This window comes from Myiozetetes cayanensis, unplaced genomic scaffold, assembly GCF_022539395.1.
Source record: "Myiozetetes cayanensis isolate MyiCay16 unplaced genomic scaffold, myiCay2020 scf7, whole genome shotgun sequence".
NCBI lineage: Eukaryota > Metazoa > Chordata > Aves > Passeriformes > Tyrannidae > Myiozetetes > Myiozetetes cayanensis.
In genome coordinates this window covers 44,746,841-44,774,615 of record NW_026087964.1, presented here as the reverse complement: position 1 = coordinate 44,774,615, position 27,775 = coordinate 44,746,841, and the positions used below count along the sequence as shown (strand labels likewise).

Below are 27,775 nucleotides of genomic sequence, written 5' to 3'. Positions count from 1 at the left end.
TACTGTTGACCCCAGAAAGACTAAGAGCAACACAGTTCAAGTTATAGTAAATGAGGGAGCCAAAATGCTTTACCCATCCACAAAATCCATAAAAACAGTCTTGTGAAGGGTTGCGTTTCCATGAAAATCCTTAATTATACTACTGAATTCCAGTATAGCCTAACAGGTACTTGAACAGGGAAAACATACACACAGACCAGAGAGAAAACTCCTACATTCTACTTAAAACTTCTCTTTTCACCCAAAGAACTTGAAACTCCTGTATTCGTAAATAGAAAGCACATGGCTAATTCATCATCACCAACATCACTGTGCGACTATATTTGATGTGGCTGGTGCCATGTTGATGAGAAAACAATAAACTGTGAAAAATGTCACTTCTCAAAAATTAGCTGGCCAGCATTCAGTAGGAGATAGATTGTTGTAACAGCTGTGGCATAATGACTTTGATAAATTACATTTTTGTTCTCCTGGAATAATTTTGAAGAATCTGTCTCCTCACACCATCATGGAAGTGAATCTGCCGTTTGCTCACTGAACCTCAGTTAAAGAACGACCTTTCTTATTACCTATGTTTTGATGGCTTTACAGAATATGAAAAAATATACATTTCACTTATTTCACTCAATCTGGTTTTTTTGGGTTTCTTTTTTCCTTCTACAAGTCTTTTTTTTTTCAGGAAGAATGAGGTCCAGTAAGGAAAAATAAAAATATAGTCTTTTGGTAAATAACATCGTATCATATAGAACTAACCTTCAGAGACCAATTTTTTTCACCTTCCCTCAGTGGAAAAATCAGCTTTAGAAGATTAACAAATTCAGGAGCAGGAACATAAAACAATTTTTGCTCCATGAAGACAGAAGAATCCTATCATCATGCTCCTTTTATCTGGCTATAGAGGCAAATATTTCGAATAGGTCTCCCAGGGAATTAAGAAAAAAATACAGCTGCCATAGAAATAATTCTCTTTCGACTTACAACAAAGAAGATCAACCAGAGTGGATACATCTCCATAAAAGAGGAGAAGAGAATGGTTACAACAAAGGGTTTAAAAGAGAACAAAACTAAGAGGCAAGGTACTGAAGTGTTTATAAATAAACACATAGATAAAACCCCAATCTCTTTCAATTATCATGTGGTTCAAGAAAGCTTTGTTTGAAAATTCCAGGGTAAGAAAAAAAAGATTGTGCAGATATACTACATTAAAACTTAAAACTCCAAAGCAAGTGCTTTCAGCTGTGTGCTGCCTTATGTGGTAAAATACTGGAATATAAAATTCTGTACATGCAAGTCCATTCAGATACTTCTGTCATGTACTACCAGATTCAAAGGGCACAAATATACATGCAGCTAATGCAAATACACTACTGTATATTCCTATATACACTACAATCTAAATCATTTGTTAAAAGTCAGTGCTGCATACAACTATGCCCCCCTCCAAAATTACTTGGAATCAGTAAATTCTCAAAAAGTGTAAAGCATCATGGAAAAAAGTATAGGAAGCACCCTTACAAAGATCATTTTATTCACGGAAATAAAGCAGAGTTCAGGGGTGCAGTACAACCTTTTTTATTTTTTTCTTCATGAAATGTTTCCCTATATAATTTTTAATGATGCATCACCTGTTCTATTTCCCCAATGAACAAGAAAAGAGGTATGTAACAATGAAAAGAATTTTAAGAAAAGATTATTTCTAGTACTTAATAAAATATTTTCACATAAATCATGATCAGTTTCCAGAAGGAACTTCTATTACTGTGACTTCAAAACCAAAATCATTAAGCATATGAAGTACTCAGACAGGCATACAGTATCTTTATTTGCAAGTCTGTGCTTTTATTAGATAAATTAACTGGGGATGTGCATGTTACTTCATTTAATCTTAATATCCTGTCCCATTGATCTCAGTTTCTAATAGCCATTCACACAAAACACTGGACATTACAGTTAAAACACAAAGCATGCATTTGGAGGTTCATGACAAGGTTGAAAGTGTCAGGCTGACCCATTCATAACAGTCTGACAGATGAGGAAGAGGAGAGGAGAAACTCAGTGTGTTCTTTATTTTCAGACCAGGTGTAACTCGTGCCTGGAAGATGACAATGAATAGTGTCTGGATGAGAGATAATGTTCCAGACTGGGTAAACTTTCTATTAGGGCCAGAATTTTTATAAGAATTATTGGGAAAAGTTAAGAACTTTCTTAATTTCTATATTTCACTCAACAGCAAATATCAAAGAGGTTAAAGAGGTGAAAAGTGCTGAGCCTTACATTAATAATGAAATAAGTGTTACCAGAAGTCAGCAGATGCTTGAAAGAGTATAGATGCAACACCGTATTTGCTGCCGAAAGTTTTGAGGGACTTAGAAACCATATTGCTGGGTAAGGAAACAGAGAAAATGATAGGGTAGAAAGAAAAGAAACTCAGGTAAGTATACAAGAAAGCAGCCATGAAAGGGGAAAGCCTGGAGCCATATGTTCATCAGCTAAATAGTGTCTAAAGGGAATTTTGTTTTGCTTGTAACTGGTTCAACAGAGGCTGCTGAGAGGATGCTGTAAGAGTCTTGTCATTTTAATTCAGAGCCTCAGCAGCAATAATGCGTCAAACTACAATTGTTTCTTTTTTAGTAGGTGAAAGGATATATACAGGCCCAACTTCCAAACAACTTCTCCTGTCAACTCTTTTCCTTTTATGGCAAATTCCATTAATGCTTTTTGAAATTTATCTGAAAAGAAGCAGAATTTCTTTTTGTGGAGTGGAGTGGGGTTTTGGTTTATTTTTTTGTAATGCTGTTTTGTTGGGTTTTTTTCCTATTTTTCTTGTTGTTGTTTGTTTGTTTTTGGGGGGGGGGGTTGTGGGAATTTTTTAGGGTTTTGTTTGTTGTTGTTGGTTGGGTTTGGGGGGAGGAGATGTTTTGTTTTTCATTTTGATTTGGTTTTTTTGTTTGGAGGGCTTTTTACACTGGAGAACAAAATGTTCTACAAAATGTTTTGTAGAGATATCCATACCCCTACAAAACCTTCCTATTGAGTTGGTGCCTGTTTCCCCAGAAAGCTATTCAGAAAAAGCTACTAAGTTTGTCCATATTTATGTATCTGCTTTTTAAAGTTTTCCAATTTAGAAATTGAGAAATTTTTCTACTTTGATTCTAAATTCCCTTTAAACTCCAAGCACAGCCAACACCTCTTTGCATAGTTAAAGAGAAATCTCTCCTTGTACAAACTACTGCACAGATAGAAACATGTAAACTCTACTGACAAAACATTTCACCAAGGAAACAAAAGTTACTGAAATCAGACCAACCTACAATACAACATGGGTGACCTACCCAGTAAAGAAAACTTCCAAATCCCAGTATGTCCTACCTGTGCCTTTCTGAGCCATACTCCAGCAAATCATACAGTCCTCTCACCTCTCTCCTAACTCCAGTCAAATTATGCAAGCTATATTGAAGTTCACCAGAGCTGAACAGGTGAATCCATAGACAGAATATAGTTCAATGAAACAGCTTTTAAAATCTCCAAGCATTTACCAATCTCATTAGTTCACTTAATCTCAAAATCTCTAGACTATTCTTCTTTAAAGTTTTGTGGATCCACACATGAATACCTCCAAATAAAACATTTTCATTACTTTCTTCTGACATAACTGGTTTTCAAGATTATAAAAGGATTTTTGCAGAAGCTGGTGACAGCATGAAAAAAAAAAGTGTTTCTTTGCATTCCCATCTAGGGAGAAACAATTTGTTCATGATGGCAATAACAGATTACACTTAGCATACCCTAAGGGCAGAGACCTAAAATGAGAGATCTCCTATCGTCTTCAGAGTGGATTAAAAAACATCAGGATAATTGATCCATGCAGCTGGAAGTGGAAATGTTGAGGTCATTTTTTCTTTGGAGACTGGCTAATCAGTCAGAGTACCCAAATGAAAACCACAGGCCTCATGTAGTTCTTTTGGAGCACTTGCTTCCAATCATTCACTCTCACCTATGGAAGATCGTACCATTATTAGTATCATCCTCTGAAACTAACTACAAGTGGCAAACTAAGATCATTCCAATTGCTGGAGCCCAAAACCTCACTGTACATGTCTAATACATGTACAATATTCTTTTCAACTGATGAGTGTTCATGTATGTGATGGTTTTTCATCATGCTCCTTCTGTAAGTCAAAGCAGCAAAGGGTTAAATTCCTCTAATTTACACTTGGAATAGCTACCATGAAAATGTACAAAATAATCCAAAAAGAATTTTGAACTCAATTGTGCTGTTACACTATCAGTACAGATCTCAATATCTCAATATTAACAAAAATAATAAATGTTAACTGCTTTACATTAGGCCTTGGAGGGGGTGAGAACAACCACCACCACCACCAAAATATCCCAGAACCATTTTGTTGGTGATTTATGATCTGTATCATGGAAAAAACTTCCAACTGACATTCCACACTGCTTGTATAAATCTTTCCTTCCAGACAAGTATGTTTACTTTAAAAAACATCTTTAACTAATCTTGATTTTGATATGCACAGATATAGCTGAGAAAATGAAAATAAGAGCAACCCAAACATTGCACCCTGTGGTGTAAGAGGTGCAGATTAAATGTGCCCATCTCAAAGATCCCCAGAATGGAAGAAAACGTACTTTAAGGCTTCATTCTGTTGGCACTAAAAAACAAATCCAAAAACCACAGAGCTAAGAACCTATTAACTTGAGAAACACTAGCCAAATCATTTTTGATGCAATTACTGGATGATGCTAACCAGTGCGGGATCCCGTACAGGTGTATGAAAGAATGATTTGATTCCCAGTAGGGAAAGAATTCCTCATTCAACTTGATAAAGAAGAGCCAGTTCAGATGACTGCTGGCTCCAGATGTTCCCCTCCTCACATCACCTTCTCTCCTAAATGGGATCTGAACATTGACTGCAGGGTGCATTGACTGTAAGGGTGCAAACATCTCTAAGAAAACACTTCCACTCTGCACTTTCTGGAAATCACAGAATCCAACCACTTAGCCTTGCAATTTAGGAACAGGTTTCTCCAATGAAATTTTACATCCCTTGACCTGAGCTAAGATTAACAATGCACTTAAACTCCCATATAAGAATACTCATCTGGCAGCTGGATGGGTAGCACAGTTTTACATATCATTCAGTAAATCATACGTCCACATGACAAACCCAGCATGAAAGAAAATCACAGGATCATGTTTGCAACTCTCCTTCCAGGTGAAAGAACTGATGACCTAAGAATTCTTATAGGATAGCTTAGGACTTCCCTTCCCATTTATGACAGATATAAACAATCATTTAGGTTGAAAAAGACCTCTAAGATCATGAAGTCCAACCATCAAGTAATTAAATACAGGATTTCTACTGTAATAGATTTAATCTTACCTTCGAATTTCAAAGCTTCTTGTGAGAAGGTGATGGTTCAGGCAAATGGTAAGAGGCATCTTTAACCATCACTGGTTAATTACTCTACATTCACATGCAACTGTTAAACACAAATTGAGAAATGAGGACGAGAATTCAAACTCTGTTGGAACACAAAATTTTGCTGCAAGGTAGTTTGTTTCATAAATAAAGCTTGTTCTGTTACACTGGAGAGCTACATTGTGCATTGGGAGGAAATGACTGGGAAACGTCAAGTGGCATGCCTGACAAAAAGCAAGAATGAATGATTTTAGGTACAGTACAACCATTAATTAAGTCTGTCAAAGCATAAATGTTAAGATCTTAACTACAGTCTTCTGCATGTCACCTGCTAAGCTGCCAAGCTGAACTCAGTGGAGTAGCCTAGGGAGACCAGAAATGTATGTATGCTGTCAAAGAAATGACAAACCAGCTTAATTCCTTTCTCTACCTACACACGCTTTATTATGAAAGAGAAGGTAATTACTAAATCTGCAGAGAAAAGTACTGAACAAATACATTTAATTCTTAAATTACATCTATCCTATCTATCTACCATCAGCTATAATTCTTTATTTATCTGAGAGATGTATGGGGTTGTGTCATTTTGAATTGATGTCAGCTGTGAATCAAAACTGCACTGACTCACACTGGCCCTCAGTATCCCAGCATTTTGTGCTCAGTTTTTAATCACACACTGACATCTAGAAAGCCCCATGCAGAGATGTGGATTTCACAGTACTGGAGGCCATGCATCCAAGATGGAAATTGCTGGTTTAAAGAGCATCTTGATGGATCTACCATATGGAAACAACCGTCCGCATTACTAATACATTGAAGTTATATATTATCATGTTGGTTTATTGTTTTATTAGTTTTCTACATCTTTATTCACAGTGCTATGTATAAGATGGACTAAAACAATTTAGAAAGTTTAATAAGTTTAACCCAGGACACACTATGCAGGCAAGCATTTATTGCAGCACAAGTAATTTTCTTAAGTCACCATGTGAACTTTCTACTTTAGCTTATCTAAAGAAATTTCTTTTTATAATTTTAAGTGCGATAAAGGGTAGAAATATCTTTTTATAGTGCTGGCTTTTGCAGATGAGGCAGTTGTTCCTTCGCTGTCATAGTTACAGATATGGAATAGCTTGGGGCATTCTGAGTTTCCTCCAGGGAAGTGCAGAAATAAACACTGCCTTTTCTTATTTATGCATTCAGCATTACACAAATGTAACAAATGAAAGGATTCAGCCTGTGATTCATTCAAAATGGCAACTGTCTTATAATAAGCCAATAAATGTGTTCTGTTCTGTAGCTTCGTATCTGAGACACGAAATTAATAGCAACTGTAATCCTAAGGAGTCTCAAAATTGTCTGTTCCAAGTCAAGTTTTATGATTATCTTCAATCACTGTGAAAATATTGGCATATAAAGAAATTAAACTTAAACTTAATTGTATTACATATTATTTATAGATCCAAAGCTTATAAAACCCCCTTATTCTATGAATGTAACTGACACAGTTACAAAGGCCACAGTTAATACTCAGGCAAATTTAGAGATTCTTCCACACTTCATAAGAAAACTGAAAGTATATTTGCTGAATATTATCAGTATGTCCTCAGCTACAGTATTTTTCTAAAAATTACCGCATTTTTACAGCCTTTCTCTGTTCTCATGGTACAGAAATATTACACAGTTAACCTGGGCAGCAAATATACACTGCACCTGTTTAAACCAAAGCATCTATTTGGGAACAGTATTGAATATTGTTGAGGACACTGCTATTGTATTACTGATAAATTCTGATACATTGTCTCATGGCTCTTGGGAAAATTTTGGAGATGTCATTGAAGTTTTCCAGGAACAAAGCAACAAAACTTGCCATTATAGGCCTATTAAGCCTACAGGATGACGACAACTGCAAGCAGGAAAAGTGCAATTCACTTTTTTTCCAGAGTGGATGTCATCTCCTCTTATGTATCAGAATATTAACTGCCAGAATGCAATTTTTGATAATGCAGTTAAAAACTGCAATGAGGACCATATCCATGGTTTGATATCACGGCAAAATTCATACTTAGTCATGTGACCAACTTCTGGTGGACCTTTGTTCAAAGATCATATCATATAACACAGGTATGTCTTGAAAAAAATCATACTGGTATCCATTAGTTAGAACAATCAATTCCAGTAGCTGCAACTACCACTGAGTATTGGGCTTATCAGACTGTGCTGGTTTTGGCCACGATACAGTTAATTTTCTTCACAGTGGCTGGTATGGGGCTGTGTTTTGGACTTGTGCTGAACACAGTGATGATAATATCGAAATGTTTTTGTTATTGCTGAGCAGGGCTTACACAGAGACAAGGCTTTTTCTGCCTTTTGTACTGCCACATTTGCAAGGGGTCTGGGGATACACACGAAGTTGTGAGGAGACACAGCCAGGACAGCTGATCCTAACTGACCCAAGGGATATTCCATACCATATAGCGTCATGTTCAGTATGTAAAACTGCGGGAAGAAAGAAGGTCGGGTATGTTTGGAGTGATGGTGTTTGTGTTCCCAACTAACCATCACACACAATGGAGCCCTGCTTTCCTGGAGATGACTGAATATCTGCCTGCCCAGGAGAAGCAGAGAAACAACCTTGCTTTACTTATTAAACTGTCTTATCTCAGCCCCCAGTTTTCTCACTTTTACCCTTCCAATCCTCTCCCCAATCCCTCTGGTGGGGGAGTAAGCAAGTGACAACATTGTACTTGGCCGCTGGCTGGGGTTAAACCACAAAACAAATGTATCCCCAGAAAAGACTGAAAACATCCTTTGCCTACAGCTGTAGAAAACTGGCTTACCTTCATGTGTGAGAGTAGAACTGAGTACCTTATCTCCCCAGCTCTTACTCCTGCAGTTGCTGGCCTGACTACACCAGAGAAGTCCAACTCTTATCACAGGCTTCTGTGATAAGACTGTATTTACTTGTGTTCACCATACAGAGAAGTCTAAGTGCTGGTTGTTACAGATTAGTATTACACTGCAAGTGAGCTGAAGTAAGGTCTTGAAAGACTCAAAACAGCTTGTATGCAGAATTTTGGTAAACCATGGCAATACTATCGGGAGTTCTGATATGCTGCAGTGAATGTATTAATGGAAAGAGATTATGTGAAATAAGAAAAAAGGTCTAAGGACTCAATATTCATCCTGAATAGTCACTCATTTTCAGATGAATTTAAAGCACTGGCACTAGCTGGAAACTTTCTGGAACAATGGACAAGGAGTTTATTGTTTCAAACAAATAAATCTGTATACCCAAGAACCTTTTAAGATGGACAGCTGACCAACTGTATCCCTCTGAAGAAAGCAGAGGATTCTTTCCACTCCCTGAGAATAAGCAAGGAGTTTGAGGCAACTTGATTGACTCAAAACCTCATGTCTCCCAAGTCAATTACTTCTATCAGGACTAAATGTAAGGATAAAGTATAAAGACCTGAGAAAACACATACTAAAAATCACACCACAAAGAAGCTTTTGAGATTCCAGATATTTTGATTTTTCTGTGCATTTGAAAGGAAAAAAAAAAATTAGAACCTGAAATAGTTATCAATGTTTCATTACCAAACCTGAAATTTATTGCAAAAGTCTTGCTGGTATATGTTTAAGAGTTACTTTGGGAAAATTCCAAAAGTAAAATGTGGTTTGCAAAGACACCTACTGAGAAAAAAGAAATGCTACAGAGCGTGAAATTTCTATAGGATCACTAAGCCAAATCCTTAGGGTAAGGTCAGGAATTGAGATAGCTGCTCCTTGAGCTTAGACATTTATATTTTGGTACAACTGTGAAAAAGAGGAGATCTGACCAGCCACTAGAAATACCACAGCCGCTGCAAAATGCTTAATACTGCCATAGGCTGTGACTAATCACAGATGAAAAACTCATGATCTTTGCTCATTTATTCTCTTTTGATTATTCCAGTTGTATCTGTTCTACAGCAACTGAGCTGGCATAGTACCTGATGTTGAAAAACTTGCATTTGGATGGGATTAATTTTACATATACCCACAGATACTGCCACTTACTACACATTTGCCTACACAACCCCAATCTCTAAATGGAGAGAGAAGAAAACAAAATAGCACTGTCAATGACAAAGCAACATAGCAGGGTAATTAAATGCCTCTTCCTAATTTCTTACAACAGTGGTTTTCATGTTCTTCCCCACCAGACCTATTTCTTCCAACTCAAATGCCTCACAGCCCTTCACTGTCCTACCTGGAATACTCTTTGCCTTTTGTAATATAGGAAAAGAAAGGGAGGTGAGGTAAAATCAGAGCCTTCTAATAGCAACCTGATATTCTTTACAGATCAGGACAGCAGCTTTTCAATTTTAAACTCAAAAGAGTTACAACTCTGAATTCAGTCACTGTCTGTTATACAGAGCTTTTAATGAGGAAAAAAAGGAGTTGTACCAGTGTACACTTTTTCTAGTGTTCATGGTGCCTTAAATAATAACCAGTGATTATTATTATTAATCATGGTCTTACAAGCCTCTTTCTAACTGTGGTACTCATTAGCAGTAAATCTAGTTTATTTTCTTGATTTTTGATACCATATCTTCATGGAAACTTAGATTTATCACTGTAATTCCTTTTACTGTTATTTTTATTAGTTTTAAGATAACTTTAAAATTAGAATGACCACAGGCAGTGAAAAGTTAAGTCTTGGAGGAAAACAGCCGCTTGCTCTTGTGAGATCACAACAAGAGGTTTTGGCCTATCAAGCAGTGTTTTTTAGGTTATATGTGGCAGACATACCTAGCTATTCTCACAGAATATCCTATAAAATCCAATAAAGATTAAAGCAGTAAGATTTCTACAGGAGTTAAGGAGGACTCTGGAGAAATAACTTTAAACACTAATAGCCTTTTCATAGAGCTCTACAGGGCTGTATAAGTACTTTTAAAGTGCATTGCACTTGCAGTTACATATTTCCCATTCAAAGCAGGAGGATATGACTGTAACTGAAAAGATCAAAACATCCAGCCATGTGACAACTTTCAAGAAGCAAAGCCAAATTTTATTCCCAGTGATTTTCAAGCAGAAAGAAGCAGCACTCAATCAAGTGCTAAGCACTGCTGAACGCTCACATCTGCTTGTGCACACATGGGTGACTGCACACGTGCAGAGAAATGCATTCAGATGAAAGGCTGCCCATAACAATGCCACTATCAGACCCAGCAATTTCAATAACATGGCTTTGAAGAATCTTTATTCCTATCACAATAAAACTCTTCAAGAAAACAAACTTATGCACTCACCTACCCAGATTAGATACTCTAAGAGAAACTGGAATGTATACCTGGAAACCTGATAATGGCTACAGAACATCCAAGCAGGTTTCTTGATACTGATGATCAATTCCTCACCAGCTGTCTATCAACTACTTGTAATAGTGAAGACAGACATTGGATGATGATCCATTGGTAACACTACTCTGTAACCACAGTGTATGCCCAGATAAAGGTACTGAAATAGGCTGTTTAAAAGGAAGCGTGGCCAGCACACATTTCTCTCTGCTTCACTCTCATGATACCCCATCTGCAGTACTGTGTCCAGCTCTGGGGCCTCCAGCATAAGAAACACTTGGATCTGTTGGAGAAGGTCCACAGGAGGACCAACAAGATGATGAGAGGGATGGAGCAGCTCTCCTATGCAGACACACTGAGAGAGTCTGTCTGGGGTTGTTCAGCCTGGAGAAGAGAAGGCTTCAGGGAGGCTTCAATGCGATCTGGAGTGACAGGACAGGGGGCAATGATTTTAAACTAAAAGAGGATAAGTTTAGACTGGACATTCTACAGTCACAATATATTGTTTCTGAAACGTATCCACTAACACATTTAGTCACTCAGCTTCTAATACCCATGTGACAGCAGGCATGTATGTCTTTCCTTGCACAGGACACTGCAGACAGCTTACCTGACTACTTGAAAGAAATATCGTGTTAACAGATTTTAGAAAGATGCATTATTTCATATATTTTTTCAGGCAATAAATCCTAAAGATATGAATGAAACTGACAGAAAAATGAATTGCATCCATTATCAGAAAATTACTCTGTATAGGCAAAGCAGCCAAGTGCTAGGATCTCTGTCATCGCATTTTACTCTGCTCAAAACACATTGAACAAAGCAGCCAGGACAAACAGGACAGAATTAAAAGAAAGGACTCAGAGGTTCTATATGCCAACTGTACAGATTTCTAATGTGGAAAACTGAGATGCAGTATCTTACTAATTTCTTTTTTGAGTTACAGTAAAAAATTTATTTTGTACGCAAGAATGCAGAAACTCAACACAAAATATGCACGATGTCAAACCATCAGTGCATTTCCTTTTGCATTGTAAACAGTCTGGTTGTCTTCAAAAGTTCATCAAAGTTTTTTTATTTTGCTTGCTTTTAAAGGAAATTCCTACATTTTCTAGGCATCTGAGACAGAAATAAAAAAAAACCACCAAAGAAAAGGTCCTTTTGACAGTAATAAAGAAAAACCAAAATATAACAACAAAATTTTAGAGTAATCAAAAATTGCTATCATAAATATATGATGAGTTACCGGATAGCCATTTCGCCCTGGTAGACCCTGGTTGAATGAGATGAAATGGTATGACAAACATTAACAACACAGTCATGACATATGACATAACAAACATGCAGAGTACATTACTAGTAAACTATAATTTGCATATTGCTTGTTTTTTTATATGTGATGATATTTCATACCAATAAATATGAGATAGGTACTATACAGTTAAGAAATGAGGTTTTGGTAATGGAAATTCTATGTTTTAATTTAAATAAACCTTCTTAAAAGGCTACTGACTACCTCTGATGTTCACTAAAATTCCATTTTTTAGGAAGAGAACTATCCATGTAGACTGAAACTTGTGGTTAAAAAAAAAAACAAACAAGGTTTAGTGCTTAGGTAGTAAAGTATTCAATTCCACTAGAACATGGGTGCAAAAGAAGAAATTTGAGATTGCTCTAAAAGATTAAAAAAAAAAATTGAAATCCTCAGCCTTTGAGTGTTATTACATGTGACACTCAGTAGCCAGGTACAAGGAAAATAAACAGAGTACTGCAGCAGCCCTTGAGATAAAACTTACACCTAATCCCACACAGTGTTATGTGGGATGTACAAATATTTTATATTTTAAATGAAAACTATTACCACAGTCTCCCTGGTGAAAATAATAACTACGTTCAAAACAGTTGCCCCTAGCCACTCTCTGTGTAAATATAAAAGGGAATTTGGAAGAGATAATACATTTTTAATGCCTTGTAACAACACCTTACTGCCAGTTAGAAGATGAACTCTTGTAAGTTTTGAGTATGAAACTTGAAATTTAAAGTCAGGTGCTTCTAAAATTATCAAGTTTTGGAAGCTATTTCACATTTGTGTGACTATGTCCACAAGTAAGACTTTTTGTGGGTTTTTTGCCTTTTTTCTTTTTTTTTTTTTTTTTCTTTTTTTAATATATCTATACTGAAACAGTGGGGAGCTGAAGTTAAAGGCATTCATAGTGAGGCACACTGAACTCCAGCCATATTGCCTTGCTACAGGAAGACAGGATGACTGCAAAAGAAATTGCGAAAAACCAGTGTTTCTTTGAAATAAACAGCATGTTTATGCACTAAGCCTAGCTTTTCATTGATAGCTTGTTAAATGAATTTGTCACCATAAATTGCTGAGCACATGGTCAAAATCTTACAAGGATAAGTAATAACACTGCTCAGTTGATACAGTTTACAGTGAAATCACTAGGTCACAGCAGGGATTCAACATATTAATTCACTGTTCTTAAACGTGCATGTAGCATATGGTAACATGGTCTTGAAATTTTTGTGGAAATACAACATCTCCTAAAGAAAAAAATACAGAAATCTGCAAACTGTAGAAGAATTACTGTTTCAATGGTCACACTCTTACATCATATAATGTGCATGGATGGCATGACAAACACAAATGTATTATATTATTATTGTATTATTGTATACAAGCAAAAACCAAAGCAACCAAAAAACCCTAGAATAAAGAAGCTGTTTTCTTACAAGGAGGATTAGCACAAGATTCAACCAACTTACTAAACTGAATAGTACTATTTAATGTTAATTTTACTCAAGCACTTACTGGCTGCAGTAGCAAATACAATGAAATGAGCTGGACAACCTGCTTACCTACAAAAGAACAAGGAGCTTGTACCTCAAGACTTTGCAGTAAATGCAGAGGAAGTTACCACCCAGCAAAAGTGGATAGTCCAGTCTGGACTTAGGATACCCACACTTTTTATATCACAGTAAAATATCTGTCATCAAGCCACAAGCAAAATAAACATAACATACTTACGTGGACTTGGGATCCAAATGATTACCTGGAGTGCTGAATATAAAGCTTAATTGTTTTAGAGACTTTTTTTCTTAAGGAACTTTCTGATTAAATTATCCAGTTCCAAGATACTGCATTCACATAAAAGTCAAAATTCCCTCTTGATTATACATTATCGTACATCATCATACGTCACGGTGACAACTTAACAGGCTCTAACAGATTTCTCCCTGATTCTGGAAGAACCAACAATGTGGCACTGTACTTACAGGAGGTCCTGTGAGGTGGGGAAGAGGGAAAGAGGGTAAAAAAAAAGAGAAAAAAGAACACGTAAGCTTACGAAGCTATTAAAGAAAGACACATATGTATTGTCAGTGAGCAGCACTGCTAATACAGTTTGCACATTTTCCCATTCAAGTAATCTTTAGCTTTGGTCGTGCTCTGAAACTTGTAAATGCGACTACTGCTTAAATGCATGCGCTTACCTTACCAATTCTTCAATTACAGTCATGCAATCTTATGAAAATTGCTTCTCCATCCATTTCCATGCAATTTCATGCCAGTCCAAAATACCAGCCACAGACTACAATTCATCTTGTCAGACTCCACATAAAGCATATGTAACCACATCACCAGTTTCAATCAACCCCACGGCTGGCATTTGATCACAGCTTGGCTGCAAAATTGCACAAAGTACCCTTGGCAATTAACCTGGAAATCTTATCAAGACCTTCATGTACCAGCATCTTCCAGCCTTCCAATTTTGCCTGTGAGGGGAGGTTTCAGTGGCCACCTGACAGTGCTGAACTTTGTTTTCATCGCCTTCCTCTCTCAAGGCACATGTATAAAATGGTCCCCATTAAAATGTCACACTTAGTGAAGTGATATTTGCACATTTTTTCAATTATTTAGACCTCAAAGACTTTTGTATAGCAGTTCTTGGAAACATTATCAAAGGGCCACAAATCAAACCTACTATTTCAGTCTTATTAAGTTGAGCAGCTGCAGCTCCCAAATCAATGGTATTTCATTAAGCTTTTATGCCTCTCTCTAATTTCTGAATAAAGTGAAGTGCAAAAGGAGTATAAAACAGCAGCAGCTGTACTTTGAGATTGCTTTTAATATTGACAGCCTTTTGGCTTTAACAATGTAATTTTTATTGTCCAGCAACTAAGGTAATTTCTTTATCCTGGCAAACATTCTTAAACATTTTAAGATGTAGGTCTGTTTTTAAATGAGATCAATTTCCTTTATTAATAGTTTAATATGTGTTTATTTGAGATGTAAAATGAATCGACGAGCATCCCACAAAGTAACTGCCAGGATCATTTGTAACTCAATCTTCAACCACAGAATTTCCTTCTGCATCATAGCCTCTTTCTCTGAACTAAATACTAAGCCAACACTGATTAGAAACACCAAGGTGATTTCTATCAACCTTTGGAAGGGATTGGCTTCAGTTTTGTGATTCAGGGAGATACAGAAATAGTTTTTAAGAGCCAGATAAATTACCACGTACATAGATAAGATAGGCTACAGAAGATTTACAAGTTGATTGGAAGATTTTCCTAGCTGGCAGATTAGACAAGAGAGAGTAGAAATGCTCTTTTTCTACTGCATCACCTCCAGAACATTCACCTTGATGAAAAATTCAATCCCGCAAGGTAATCAAGTTTCAGTTCCTGTGGATGTCAGCAGGAAGAGGTCCTTAGCATCTCACAACTTTGTGTCAAATGAAATTTCAAGCTACACACCACCAGCAGGGTTCAATCAACAGCAACCTCCATGGTCCAGGGTACCGAACCAACAAATATTTTCTCTTAGAACTTCAGTGCTATTCATTTCGAGTAAACAACTTCTCTCATACAGTCTACTTATCACATTATTTCCCTGAATACTGGAATTCTTGATAGAAGGAATTTTATTTCCTTCAGTCTCTTATAAAATTGTTCACCTCAGACCAAGGGAGCCTAATATAACACTGACAAGGTACTCCAGCTACTGAATTACATGGAGTTATTCTAACATGTGCAAGAGTGAGAAGACACTTAAATGGTTTGACAATTACAAATCTGTTACCAAAGATACCACGTTGAGTATTATGAAGTGTGCCTAAAAAAATAATGACGCCCAAGGCTAGAGAAGTATGCCAAGGGTCACAATTTTTTTAACAGAGAAGTTTCAGAATTCTCTTTCAGAGTACACGTGCAATACAACTAAAAACGAATGCATGCTGTGTATGCATCCTCACAAAAACACAGACATCACATAACAAGGGATCTTATGAAATTGAAAACTTACCTGTCTCTCCTCTTCTTCCCCGCTTACCTCTTTTCCCCGGAGGACCTAAAAAGAAGATTGTGGATTTTAACTTTTTTCCTTGCAATTACATGAAGAATATAATTTTTTTGAATGTAAGGGTACAGAGTGATGTACTACATGAAGTTCAGAGACTTTGGCCAAGCAAGGGTAAAAGATAACCCAAATAAGATTTAGGAAGTTGCAGATAAATTTGACAGCTATGTTACCCAGTACACTCTCTCTGAAAAAAAGCTGAGAGAAACCTTGGAGGTCATCCAGTTCATCCCACTTTCTCTTGGAAAAAGCTAAACATGTCTAAATTACTACTGCAACTTCCACAGGCATCCCTCTCCCCCCAAGTATTTCACTGTTCTGACAAGTGAAACATTTTTCTTTATATCCAACTTGCTGCACTGAAGCCCATCAATTCATGTGCTTTCCACCATGAATTCCAGAGAACAAATCGTCCCTTTCCTCAAAAAAGTCTTGGCATTCCTCAGAATTGCTGCACCACTCCTTCAATCATCTTAAACCAAATATACCATGGAACATTAAGTTTTATTCGATTATTCCCATATTTAGCCCAAAGATTAGAATTTATTTATAAGAACAAATCCCTTGGAAAATGCTTTCAGCCTCTACCTGAAAACATGCAACAGATGAAGAAAGCATCATCTGGCTTGCCATGCCCCGAACATTCAACAACAGGGTATGTGCTGCCAGACACAGCCTAAGGTGCTTTGCCTCCAATTTATACTTGTTAACCATAACACGATGGCCTAGTCACTGTATACTTTTTGTTAAGAAATCTTTACTTCTCATTGTCCTTTCTCCACAAATATCTACATACTGCAACCAGTATCTGCTGCCAACTCTGAAGAATAGGAAAAATCGGGTTTGTCCCTCATTTCTGCCTTCAGTATCATTTTCTAAACCTGCAGACACCAGATGTCAGACTGCAGACGTTTTCTCCCTCTTCCTGGTGACCTTGACATACTGTTCCTGAAAACACAAGGAAAGTACACTTGCACTTCTCCTTGTATAGCTTAGAGGAGAAGCAGCAGCTGCAGGGATGACACAGAGCACTGAAAAGCGGCTGCTCTGAAAAGAGAACCACAGGTGGGACCCTCAAAGCTGCTGAAGAGAGGCAAGCACAAGGGTGGAATTTCCAAAAGCAGCGACGCATGCAGGAGCACAAGTACCTCTGCTGTGGCTGTATCTCACCGTTTGTAATAGATATTAGAAGCACAGGTGTTTTTGTGCAAATAGTTAAGCAACTGTCTGATACTTTGAAAGTTAAAAATCATCTGAACCACTGTTCCAAAGCTTTTAAATAGCTTTGCATTATATATTGGCAGCAATCTGGCTTAAAAGATTAAGATACTGAAAAGCAACATTAGTGACGCAATTCCAATATACATAGGAAACAGCATTTGTTTTCGAAACAAATAAAATATTGTTGATTTAAAAAGAAAGAAAGAAGGTAGAAGGAAGAAGGAAAAAAAACGAAAAGGAAAAAGAAAAAAAGAAAAAAGAAAAAAGAAAGTAGAAAAAGTAAAAAGAAAGAAAGAAAAAGGGAAAAAAAAGAAAAAATAAAAAAGAAAAGCAGCTCTTGTCTTGAAAATAGAGAGGTTTATTCCTATCAGAGCATTATAAGTCTCACTAAAATCCTTTTTTTTCTTCTGTTTTAGTAATTATGGTAGTGGCATAATGCAACACAAGTTTAAGACAGTATTATACAAAGCAAGAATAGCATAGGTTATTCATAATCAAAACAATACTTAACAAGACAAGAATATTTTGGTATTATGAAAAATAGCAAAAGTGTCACTTCTGTGTGGGGAGAACCCTGCAACTTCCTCCTGAAACACTCCATCCTCTGCAAGGTATCTACGGAAACTTCTTACACAGGAAATGGTATATTACAAACATACGAAGTTCCTATACACACCTCTTCTCCCCCTTACCCCCCTCCAACTAATATTGAAACTTTTTAGAGTCCTTCTGCATGCACACAGCCCTTCAGTGGTCCTCTGTGGAGATTTCCTGGGCTGTCCTTAAGCTTGCAACATGGCTGTGCAGCAATTTGGGCTGATCAGAAACATGGATGTGCAGGAGAAACTTCTTCTCCAGTTAATGAAGTGTCATTCAGCATATAGCAAAAATATACTGTTAAACAGGGTGGTAATATTTTATTTTATTAATATTTAACTGTGCTACGGGTGTGCCCATGCACACACACAAACAGTTCTACTACCAAGTTTCCTTTTGAAAAAAGAACAGAACTTTGAACCTAAAAAACTTCAGCTACAGAACAGCAAAAGGCATCAAAGTCACTGAGAGAAAAACATGAGGGTCATAGCAAGCTTTGAATTTTAGGAAGGATTAGAATCTGTCCAGCAAACTGGACTTCCATAGAGCACTAAGTTGCCAGTTTAGTAGCTGTGTACATTGATGGCAAAGAACAGACTCCGGTTCAGCTCTCTCCTCAGACACCAAGTTCTGATCCCTCCTAATCCATTACTCTAAGATTATCAGATTTAGATGTGTGTGAATTATCAGAAAAAATTATTATAATTAGTGTATTTCCAAAGTAACAAAAACAACGGAGGTTAGGAAAATTATTCTGCCCTTAGAGCATTAATCAAATCACGCTACCACCCCTGACCATCAGATCAGCAGCTTTTAAGAGCCACCAAGTGATGTGGCTCCCTCTCCTTAAATGCTGTTTTGATTTCCGCATTATCCAAGTCTCTGTCAAGATGGTGGCATTTGCAAAACTCATAAGAATTGCGAGATGAGAGATGGATCTTGCAAATTTCTATAAGGTTTTGATGATCATTTGAGGGAATAGCTTCCATGTATTTACCTAATTATTTACTTTTTACCAACGCAAACTAATTCATTTTAAACAGTGAATCACAGATGGTTTCAATTCACAGAAACACTAACACTGACATTTATGGTCATCACTAGATGACCTACTACTTCAGAAAGTACGTGAGCTTTCATGTTTTCCTGAACAGGTTGCTTTCTCTAAATCTTAACTTTTAGCACAGTCTGTAGCTCCAAGAGTTTCAAATTATCAAAACCCAGAGCATTTTTCTATAAATATTAATTTTCCATCTGTCTGCAATTTTATAACTTTGCACTAATTGGAGGATTTGGTGGAGACTCATCACAGCCAAAGGAGCAGCGAATAAAGTTAACTATGGACAAAGTCAGCTTACATCAAGTCCAGTGATTTTTACAGCTTGCACAAAATACTCAACATATGACACAACTATTCTGAACTTTCTTGCCTGGTGTAAAAAAAAATCTTTCTTTAATAGTATCAGAAATGTCCATGCCGAACTGAATTTAATCCAGAGTATTTTAAGAGTATTTTGTTTTGAATAATTTTCATATTAAAAATATAAAACTTTGAAAAATGGAAGTTTGAATCTCAGTGGAGTAAGCTGGGTTAGCAAAGACTAATGATACTGAGCAAGAAGCACAAGCTAGTTTATAGTAACCAACTTTGCCAATTCATTGTTTTCCTAAGATCACTACATTTACCTACAAGTAGGTAGTAAAATGCCAGATCAGTTGGTTTTAATTTTTAACTTTGTTTAGTCTCAAAATATTTGAGATCATTTGTTTCTTCCAAAACCAGTTATGAATCTAAGTTTTATGAACAGAAAGCTTAAAAAGGAAATTTTTTTTCATTCAAGTGTTTGAAAAATTAATTCCACCGCTATTTCATATCTATGAAGTGAGTTTTGGAATTGAAAGAAATTAAAAGTCAATTGAAACTAAAAGTCAATTACTTATCTGAATTTATCTTCTTAAGCAAAGAACTGCTCAAAAAGCTTTGCCTTTCCTACCTACCATAAGAGACTGGCAAACTGTCCACAAGGGACTGGCAAACCCCACAAATAAACAGAAAAAAATCCTCCCACCCCACACAAAAAGGACAAAAACTCCTCTATTCTGTATTCACCTATATTCACCTTGTTCTTTGTACTGATATATTTACAGCAAACAAATTCTACATTTCAGAGCAGCAGATTGAAAAAAAATGTGCAAAATCCACCACATTGGTGGATGAGACCTGAAGTCACTCTATCAAATACTTAGCTGTTTGGTCATAAGCTTACCTAGAAAGTCAAGTTTGTCCTAATTTTGGAAAGAATTACAGTGGCATTATCAAGTCAAAGGAAAAGGATTTACCCATTTTGGGTTTTACAAAACCCCAAAAGCTATTCACTGTCACCACAAGTAAGAGCTCCTATGGCACACCATGCACCAACTTAAGAATAAGAGTTCAGAATCCTGTTTCCTGTTTTACTGATTGCTCACATTTTGACACACACACACAGCTGCTGTTAAAGGTGACAAGGATTTTACATGTACACAAAAAGAATAATATTTTCCTGGCTATTTCAAAGGACATCCATTTCACATGAAGTTACAGCAACATTAGATTTTGCCTGTCAAGTCAGAAAAATGAATTGACCCAATTACACTCTCAGAGTAAATCCTGAGCAGCTGTATATAGTAGAAACACTTCAGTATCATCAGGCATAAAACTGCCAACCTTGCTGAAATAATGTGATTAAAATATCTGGAACTCTGCTGAACTATACCAACCAAGCCTCCCAAACTATTCTTTCTGATTCAACTCCAACACCAGTAAAATAACTGTTACTGGTTGCATTTCAACTCCATCACCCCAAGCTGTCAATGGATCCAACTCTCTCCTTTCCACTTCCAAAATACAACCCAGCTGCCATCGTTTTATCCCACTTTGCATTTCTCCCTGTCAAAGAAACTCGGGCAGGACTTGCAGCACAGTGCTGAACAGAGACAACCCCTCACTGATCACAGGGAGAGGAGCGCTCCCCCAGCAAACTGACACCTCTCTGCTTCACAGCTGCAGGAGCACCAAGTGACACTGCAGGCCAGCACTGCAGGTGGACAGCAGAGCAGAGTGGCAGCCTTTGAGCCTAACACCTCCTCCTGGGAAATATGGATGCCACGAGCAGAGCAGCCTGTGACTCCAGTTAATGCTGCGTGACTAAGAGCCCCATCCTGCTAGCCTCCTCCTGCCGGGATGGTCACCAGCTTCAACAAACACATTGAAACATCCTGATGGGCTGAGCACTTACCCAATGGATGGCTGTCTGGGCAACATGAGATTCAACAGGTACATCCATCCTTCTCTTAGCATTGCCACCAAATCCAACCCAATTAGGGAAGAATGGGACGATTTCTATCTCCAAAACTGAGCATGTTCTTATGCTGCATGGATCTATTCAAGGCTACTTCATCAGCCTTTCTGCTCTTCCCTTTTTTCTCAGCTTTTTTAACTCGTGTAACACTTAGACTCTTCTCCCACTCTGCACAACCATTCCACCTGGCGTGTCAGTCTTCTGCTCTGTACTCCTGCCTGTCTGGGACAGCCTGCCTGAATTTCCTACCTCATAAAATTGTCTATCTCATTTTGAACCTCAGCTGGATAAATAGCATCCATTGTTTCTCACACAGTACATCATCTATTTGGCTCACCATGAAACAACATTGCATTGCAGGGCTTGGATACATGTCAGAGGCTATTATGCAACTTGGCTGAGGAAACGCCAAAATCAGTCTGTCTGATCCCCACAGTAAAGAAACCTGACCTAAGTCAGATTATTTGTACCATTTCTGTACATGCTTAATACCATCTGACTAGGGATATCTAGCCTAACATAATTTCACTAGTACCAGATACTACTAAGGAAGAATCCCAGTATCATCACTTGTAAAACAGTCACACCTCCACACATTCACATACATACATTCACAGAACCGCAGAAAGGCCTGGGTTGGAAGGGACCTTAGAGATCATCTGATTCCAAACCCCCCACCATGAGCAGGGATGCCACCCAGTAGATCAGGTTGCTCAGGGCCCCACTGAACCTGGTCTTGAACACTTCAGGGGAAGCAGCAATCACAGCTTCTCTGGGCAACCTGTTCCACTATCTTCACAGTAAAGATTTTTTTCCTAACATTTAACCTAAGTCACCTGTCTTTTACTTTCAAACTGTTCCCCCTTGTCCTATTACTATCTGCCTATGTAAAAAGTTGTTCTCCCTCTTTTTATAAGCCCCCTTAAGGTACTGAAGGGCCACAGTGAGGTCTCCCTAGAGCCTTCTCTTCTCCAGGATGAACAACCACAACTCTCTCAGCCTGTCCTGTTAGGAGAGGAGCTCCAGCCCTCTAACCATCTTAGTGACTCTCCTCTGGACTCACTTCAACAAGTCCACATCCTTACGCTGGGCGTCCCAGAGCTGGACACAGTACTCCAGGTGGGGTCTCATGAGGGCAGTGTAGAGGGGCAGAATCACCTCCCTTGCACTGCAAGCCAAGCTTCTTGCGATGCAGCCCAGAACACAGTTGGCGCTCTGGGCTGTGAGCACACACTTGGTTCATGTCCAGCTTTTCATCTACCAGAATGCCCAAGTCCTTCTCTGCAGAGAGCAGTCCTTCTCTGCTCTCAGTTCTTCTCCCAGTCTAGACTCATGTCTGGGATTGCCCTGACCCAGGTGCAGCACCTTGAACTTGGACTTGTTGAACCTCATGAGGTTCTTGTGGGCCCACTTCTTAAGCCTGTCCATGTCCCCCTGTACAGCATCCTGTCTGTTGTGTCATCTGCAAACTTGCTGAGGGTGCATTCAATCTTGCTGTTTGTGCCACTGATATTAAAGAGCATCAATCCCAGGACAGGGCTGTGAAGGTCAGCACTCATCAACAGCCTCCACCTCGACATATAGAGATTTGTCCGCAGTCTCAAGCTCTCACTCCAACGTGGCTCCTACAGGAGAAGCCATTGCTGCAGAGCCTGGCAAGAAGCATCTCCCAGCCCTTGGGTTCTCAAGTACTTTCCCAAAAGCAGGGCCTCCTTTCAAGCACTGTCTGTACTCAGAACTTATTTCTATAATTTCTCTAAAGACAGCTCGCTTCAAATCTGCAAGTTTAACTCTGCTTCATCTTTCCCTCTAATATCACACTGTCTCACACTGAAATAAAGGGCAAAAATTTCTTATGCAAAACTTAATGTCTTCAACTATAAGGTAGAAGACAAGCCTTGATAAGAAATATGTACATACAATTCAGTTCTTGGCTCTTAGTAACCACTGAACCCCTCTCGTTTTCCATTTAACACAGAAGTCCAAAGATATTTTCCTTCTGTAACAATTGCAGTAGAGGGTTCACAATAACCCTGGGCTTGTAGCATTCCCTAAGCACTGCATAACTTCCACTCCTCTCCCCTCCACTGCACTCCACACAGACATAGTCTTCTGGCATGAACATTTTACACCTTTTTGGTCTTATTCAGATCCAAGCACTCAGAGTGTTTGAAGTCTCCACCAAGCCCACAAATACTTGGGTTGAAACTATCTGAGAGCTTTGCAAATGCTGCTGCTGCTGCTCCTTGGGGCTAGATGCTTGAGTTCTTCAGCGATATTCCCCCTTCAGGTGCTCTGCTACCAGTTCCCATCCCAATTGGAAGACTGAGTTCATTAAACACTAAATAAAATATCAGGTACATGCGTCTTCTATCAGTGCCACAATATAAGGTGGGTTATCTGCTTTCTACAGATACCACATACGACCTTATTAACAGATGTAATACATCCGGGAGCAAATTGTTCTGTCTACAAATCCTCCTCTCATCAGTTTTTTTTCTCTGTGTTTTTACATTATTTTTGTTTTCATGTTCTGTATGAGTGACCAGCAAAAGTAGCACCACTGGTTTGCCTAAGAGAGCTACAGCATATTTTGCATTATTCTTCATCCCTATGTATGCTAACACTTTGGCCATGTCCTTGGCCACAGCGGCAGTTTTAGGAGGGCCTTCACAGACCTATTCATACATACATCACAACTTTACTGAATCACATGAGTCTTGTGATGTATTACATTCCCAAAATTTAATCATGCTAATATTTTCTCTCCTTCTTTTCTGTCCTCTGTAGGAGGACTGGGATAGAAAAGACTGCTGCTTATGTGAACTCATTTTAGGAAGATTTAAAAGTGCAGAAGTTATATGTTCTTGGACTTTGCATTTTTCACAGTACTGCATCACCACAGTGCTGTGGGAGAACATGTGTCCTGATGGTATTTAAAATACTGTCAGAGGTGAAGATTCACATTTATAAGGCAACCAACAAAATCATGCATGTCAGATCCCAGTATTTATGTCCAGATATAATTATGCTCTGTTTTGCTAAAGTAGTCTGAAACAGATCCCAGTACCCTGGGCTGGAATGGTTTGCTGGCTCTTACAGACTAAATTTTATTGGTAAGACTGCTAAACTATTTTAATGAACATAGAACACTCCATGCACACATGGTCATCTTTGCAAATGCAGAAATAGCTGCCATCACCTGGCTGACAAATATTGCTGAGGGACAGCTGAAGCATGAGAGATAGCTATTCTATACTGCAAGGCATGAAAGTATTATCATTTCAACTGGCCATTCCATTGTATTATTACCATGGCATATCAATAGATAGCCCTATGATGCAAAAAGCATATGTCATATTGAGAAAAACTATTTAAGCTTCTTTTAAGAGTTTCAGATATTAATGTAGATGGAATAAGGAATAAGGTATCAGAATTAGATTATTCTTCAGCCTCAACTGAACCTGAATTACTTTAGGAAGAAATTATACACCTTTTGAGGACACACAGCCATACCAGATGATTAAGTAACTACACAGTACAACTGTAGTCATATAAAAACAAAATCCTCAGAATTAGAAAACCTCAAAACCTAACCATGCATCCACCTTTAGGAAGTCTCATTATATCTCAGTGTCAAAGTTCTGCCATCAGGAAAATGACAAATCACAACAACACAACCACCATGTAATAAAGTGTATTATCTTTCTCAAATGCAGAGCTTTGAACATGCTAGGTCTCAAGTACAGTTAGCTAAGATTTCCAAAAATGAATCAATCTTTCTCTACTATTTACACAATAACACCAGCTATAGGTCAAGACAGAGAAGTACTGCAGCGTTTCAAGTAGTCTAGTTGAGAGACAGTAACTTTTCCGTGTCAGTCAATAGACTCCCTCACCCCAGTAAATGGCAGGTACCCTTCCAGGCAGTAATCACAGTGCAACCATCTATCTGGGCTGTAGCTTTCATGTTACTTTTGTTGAGTTACACTCTGAGTGATTTATCATCTAAGCACATGGCCTTGCATATGCATGAGAGACTCTGGTCATTCCTTTCCCTGAAGGTTCACTCTGACCTGAGGAAACCTATGACCTCAAACCTTCCTCAAGAAACCAAAGGTGTACATCTCTTCTCTCCTCGAGAAAAAAGAACATCTCTCCCACGTTACAGCAGTACGAACACAGGTTTAGATGTGTGGGCCACACCAGGGCTGAAATCCCTTCAGCATGTTAGAACTGAAATGGTTTTTTCCATTTCCTCAAAAGTCCTATATCAATTCATTCCTTCTGCTATAACTTCACACCAGATTCATTATGTTCCTTTCCCTTCACATTTCATCAATCTGATGAAATTCAGTTTGCTTGTTTTGCTTTTTAAAATGCATTCTTTCTCCTTGGTGGTCACATGGCTCTCAGCTGCCAGGCCCAGTACCCCAGTAACTAGGTGCAACAGCTGGAGAAAAGTCTTGCTCAAGCACCCACGTCAGGATTAGACACACTCTCAGTACTCTTGGGAAATAAAACACAGGCTGTTAGTTTCCCTTTGGAGCTTTTGCACTGGGATAGCTCACCTCAGTGCAAACATGGGCTGTGTTAAGCACATAAAAAGGATGATTTCTCCAAGGCTTATATAACTTCATGAAATTTGAGTGTCATCTTTTCCTCACACATGACAACAGCAGAAGGTCACATAGACCTGATGTCACCCAAGGTTAAATTTCAATCTTTCACTCCAAATTATGGATAGCTGAGATTTAATTCACAAAGAAAAGGTAAAACCAGGATATGTTTCCTTTAACTTTCATTCCTAAACATCTGGTCCTGTTTACAAAGAAAAAACAACAGACTGCAGTTACTTTTTGGTAGAAAGGTAAGCCACTGAAAACTGAGTATCACAACGAAAAGGGAGAGGCAATGCTAACAGAGGCAGCTACTCGCAACCCTTATCACAGTCAGTCACATTATTTTTCCCTGGCAGTAATGAAAGTAAAAATACCTGAGAATCACCGATACAGATTACTCTGATTGCTCATCACAGGATGGGCCTTTTGCTGCAATTTTCAACAAGTATCGATTTAAATTAATAGAAGTGCTTTTGAGTGACTACAGTCTCTTTCAGTTTTAGTGCCTTTTGTAAACCTGAAGTAATTGACCTTAACATATTTTTATAAGGTACTCAGCTTTTCCACGTATTCTATTTTTTCTTCTCAGCTCAAGAACAAACCTAAAATCCAAAGTATTGACATAAACAAATGAAATTCCCATGACATAATTTGTCATATCAGTTTCATTTTATTCTAAAAACTTTCTCCTGAAAAGTCACTGAATAACCTTTCCAGATTTTTAAAGATGTGGAGCAACATCAACACTGCATTCAGTTAAAACTGTACAATGCCAATGAAACAAATATTTAGCATCCTAGACTATCTCCACTTACATTGTGGAGTCCAGGTGTCTCCTCTTACTACAGATTTGATCCACATGCTTAACTTTTAAGCCATGATTGACAAGAGTTCGTGATTATGATGACAGATTAAAGTGTTCATTGAATTTAGAGGGGTTTTATTTCAGTTGTGACAGTAGTGTGCTGGGAGACAATGAAATACAATATCACAGGATTAAAGGCAGCACATAACTAGTCAGGCACTGGTACTGCAATCATCTTGGTCTCACACACATGCTGATCACCCATTTAAACATAAAACCCTACCCTGAGCAGTGCATATTCCTTTCAAAGTCTTGCTCACGTGCCTCCTCTCATTTCTAACATAATAAATATATCATCTGACGAGGAGCTTAGTGACAGCTGCACAAGTTAGTTCTAATTACAAAAAATAATAAGTGGCTTTAAAGGGTTCAATAAGTCTCTATTGCATAACAGCAGCAAAGCAGCACAATTTCTGCTTACAAGCAAAAGTAAATACATAAATAGAAATAGTGCTAGGATTTGCCTTACTCCCAAACTCCAAATGTCAGTTTTTCTGGATAATCTACAAAAACATTCCCTCTATTGATGCACCATTCACATATAGAAGGGGAAAACAACAAACTGGGCACAAATGCTTCAAAATATTTTTTCTGAATTAACACAGGAGGTACACAACTGCAAAAGACCAAAAATAATAAAGAGGAAGTAATATCTTCACTTTGGTTTATATCTTACAGCTGCCTGTGAAGTTTAGCAGTGATACAGGTTCTGGTTCCTAAGGAGACACGTATTCAACCTGACAGGCACCAGTAAAATATTTTTATTATCCTGGGCTACATCCTGCTCCTTAAGTCTCGATTATTTCAAATAGCAAACTTCTCAGAAAAAAAAAAATCTTCAAAGAAAGTGCAATCTCCCATGCTTTAAACACTCTCATGAGACTATGCTCATGAAATATAGCAGCTTGTCTTTGATCCACTGGACATTACTTTAGGTTGAGATGTGAGTGCAGTGCATAATGA

General features: G+C 37.9%; 1 protein-coding gene across 1 annotated transcript in view; it reads right to left on the bottom strand.

Moving 5' to 3' along the window:
• COL25A1 (collagen type XXV alpha 1 chain) overlaps nt 1-27,775 on the bottom strand; it is a 306,336-nt gene that overhangs the window by 135,389 nt on the left and 143,172 nt on the right. Inside the window, exons 3-4 of the mRNA XM_050338528.1 lie at nt 16,113-16,157; nt 14,081-14,088 (exon numbers count right to left, since the gene is read on the bottom strand). Coding sequence (XP_050194485.1) covers nt 14,081-14,088; nt 16,113-16,157 — 53 coding nt within the window. The remainder of the gene's footprint in view (nt 1-14,080; nt 14,089-16,112; nt 16,158-27,775) is intronic.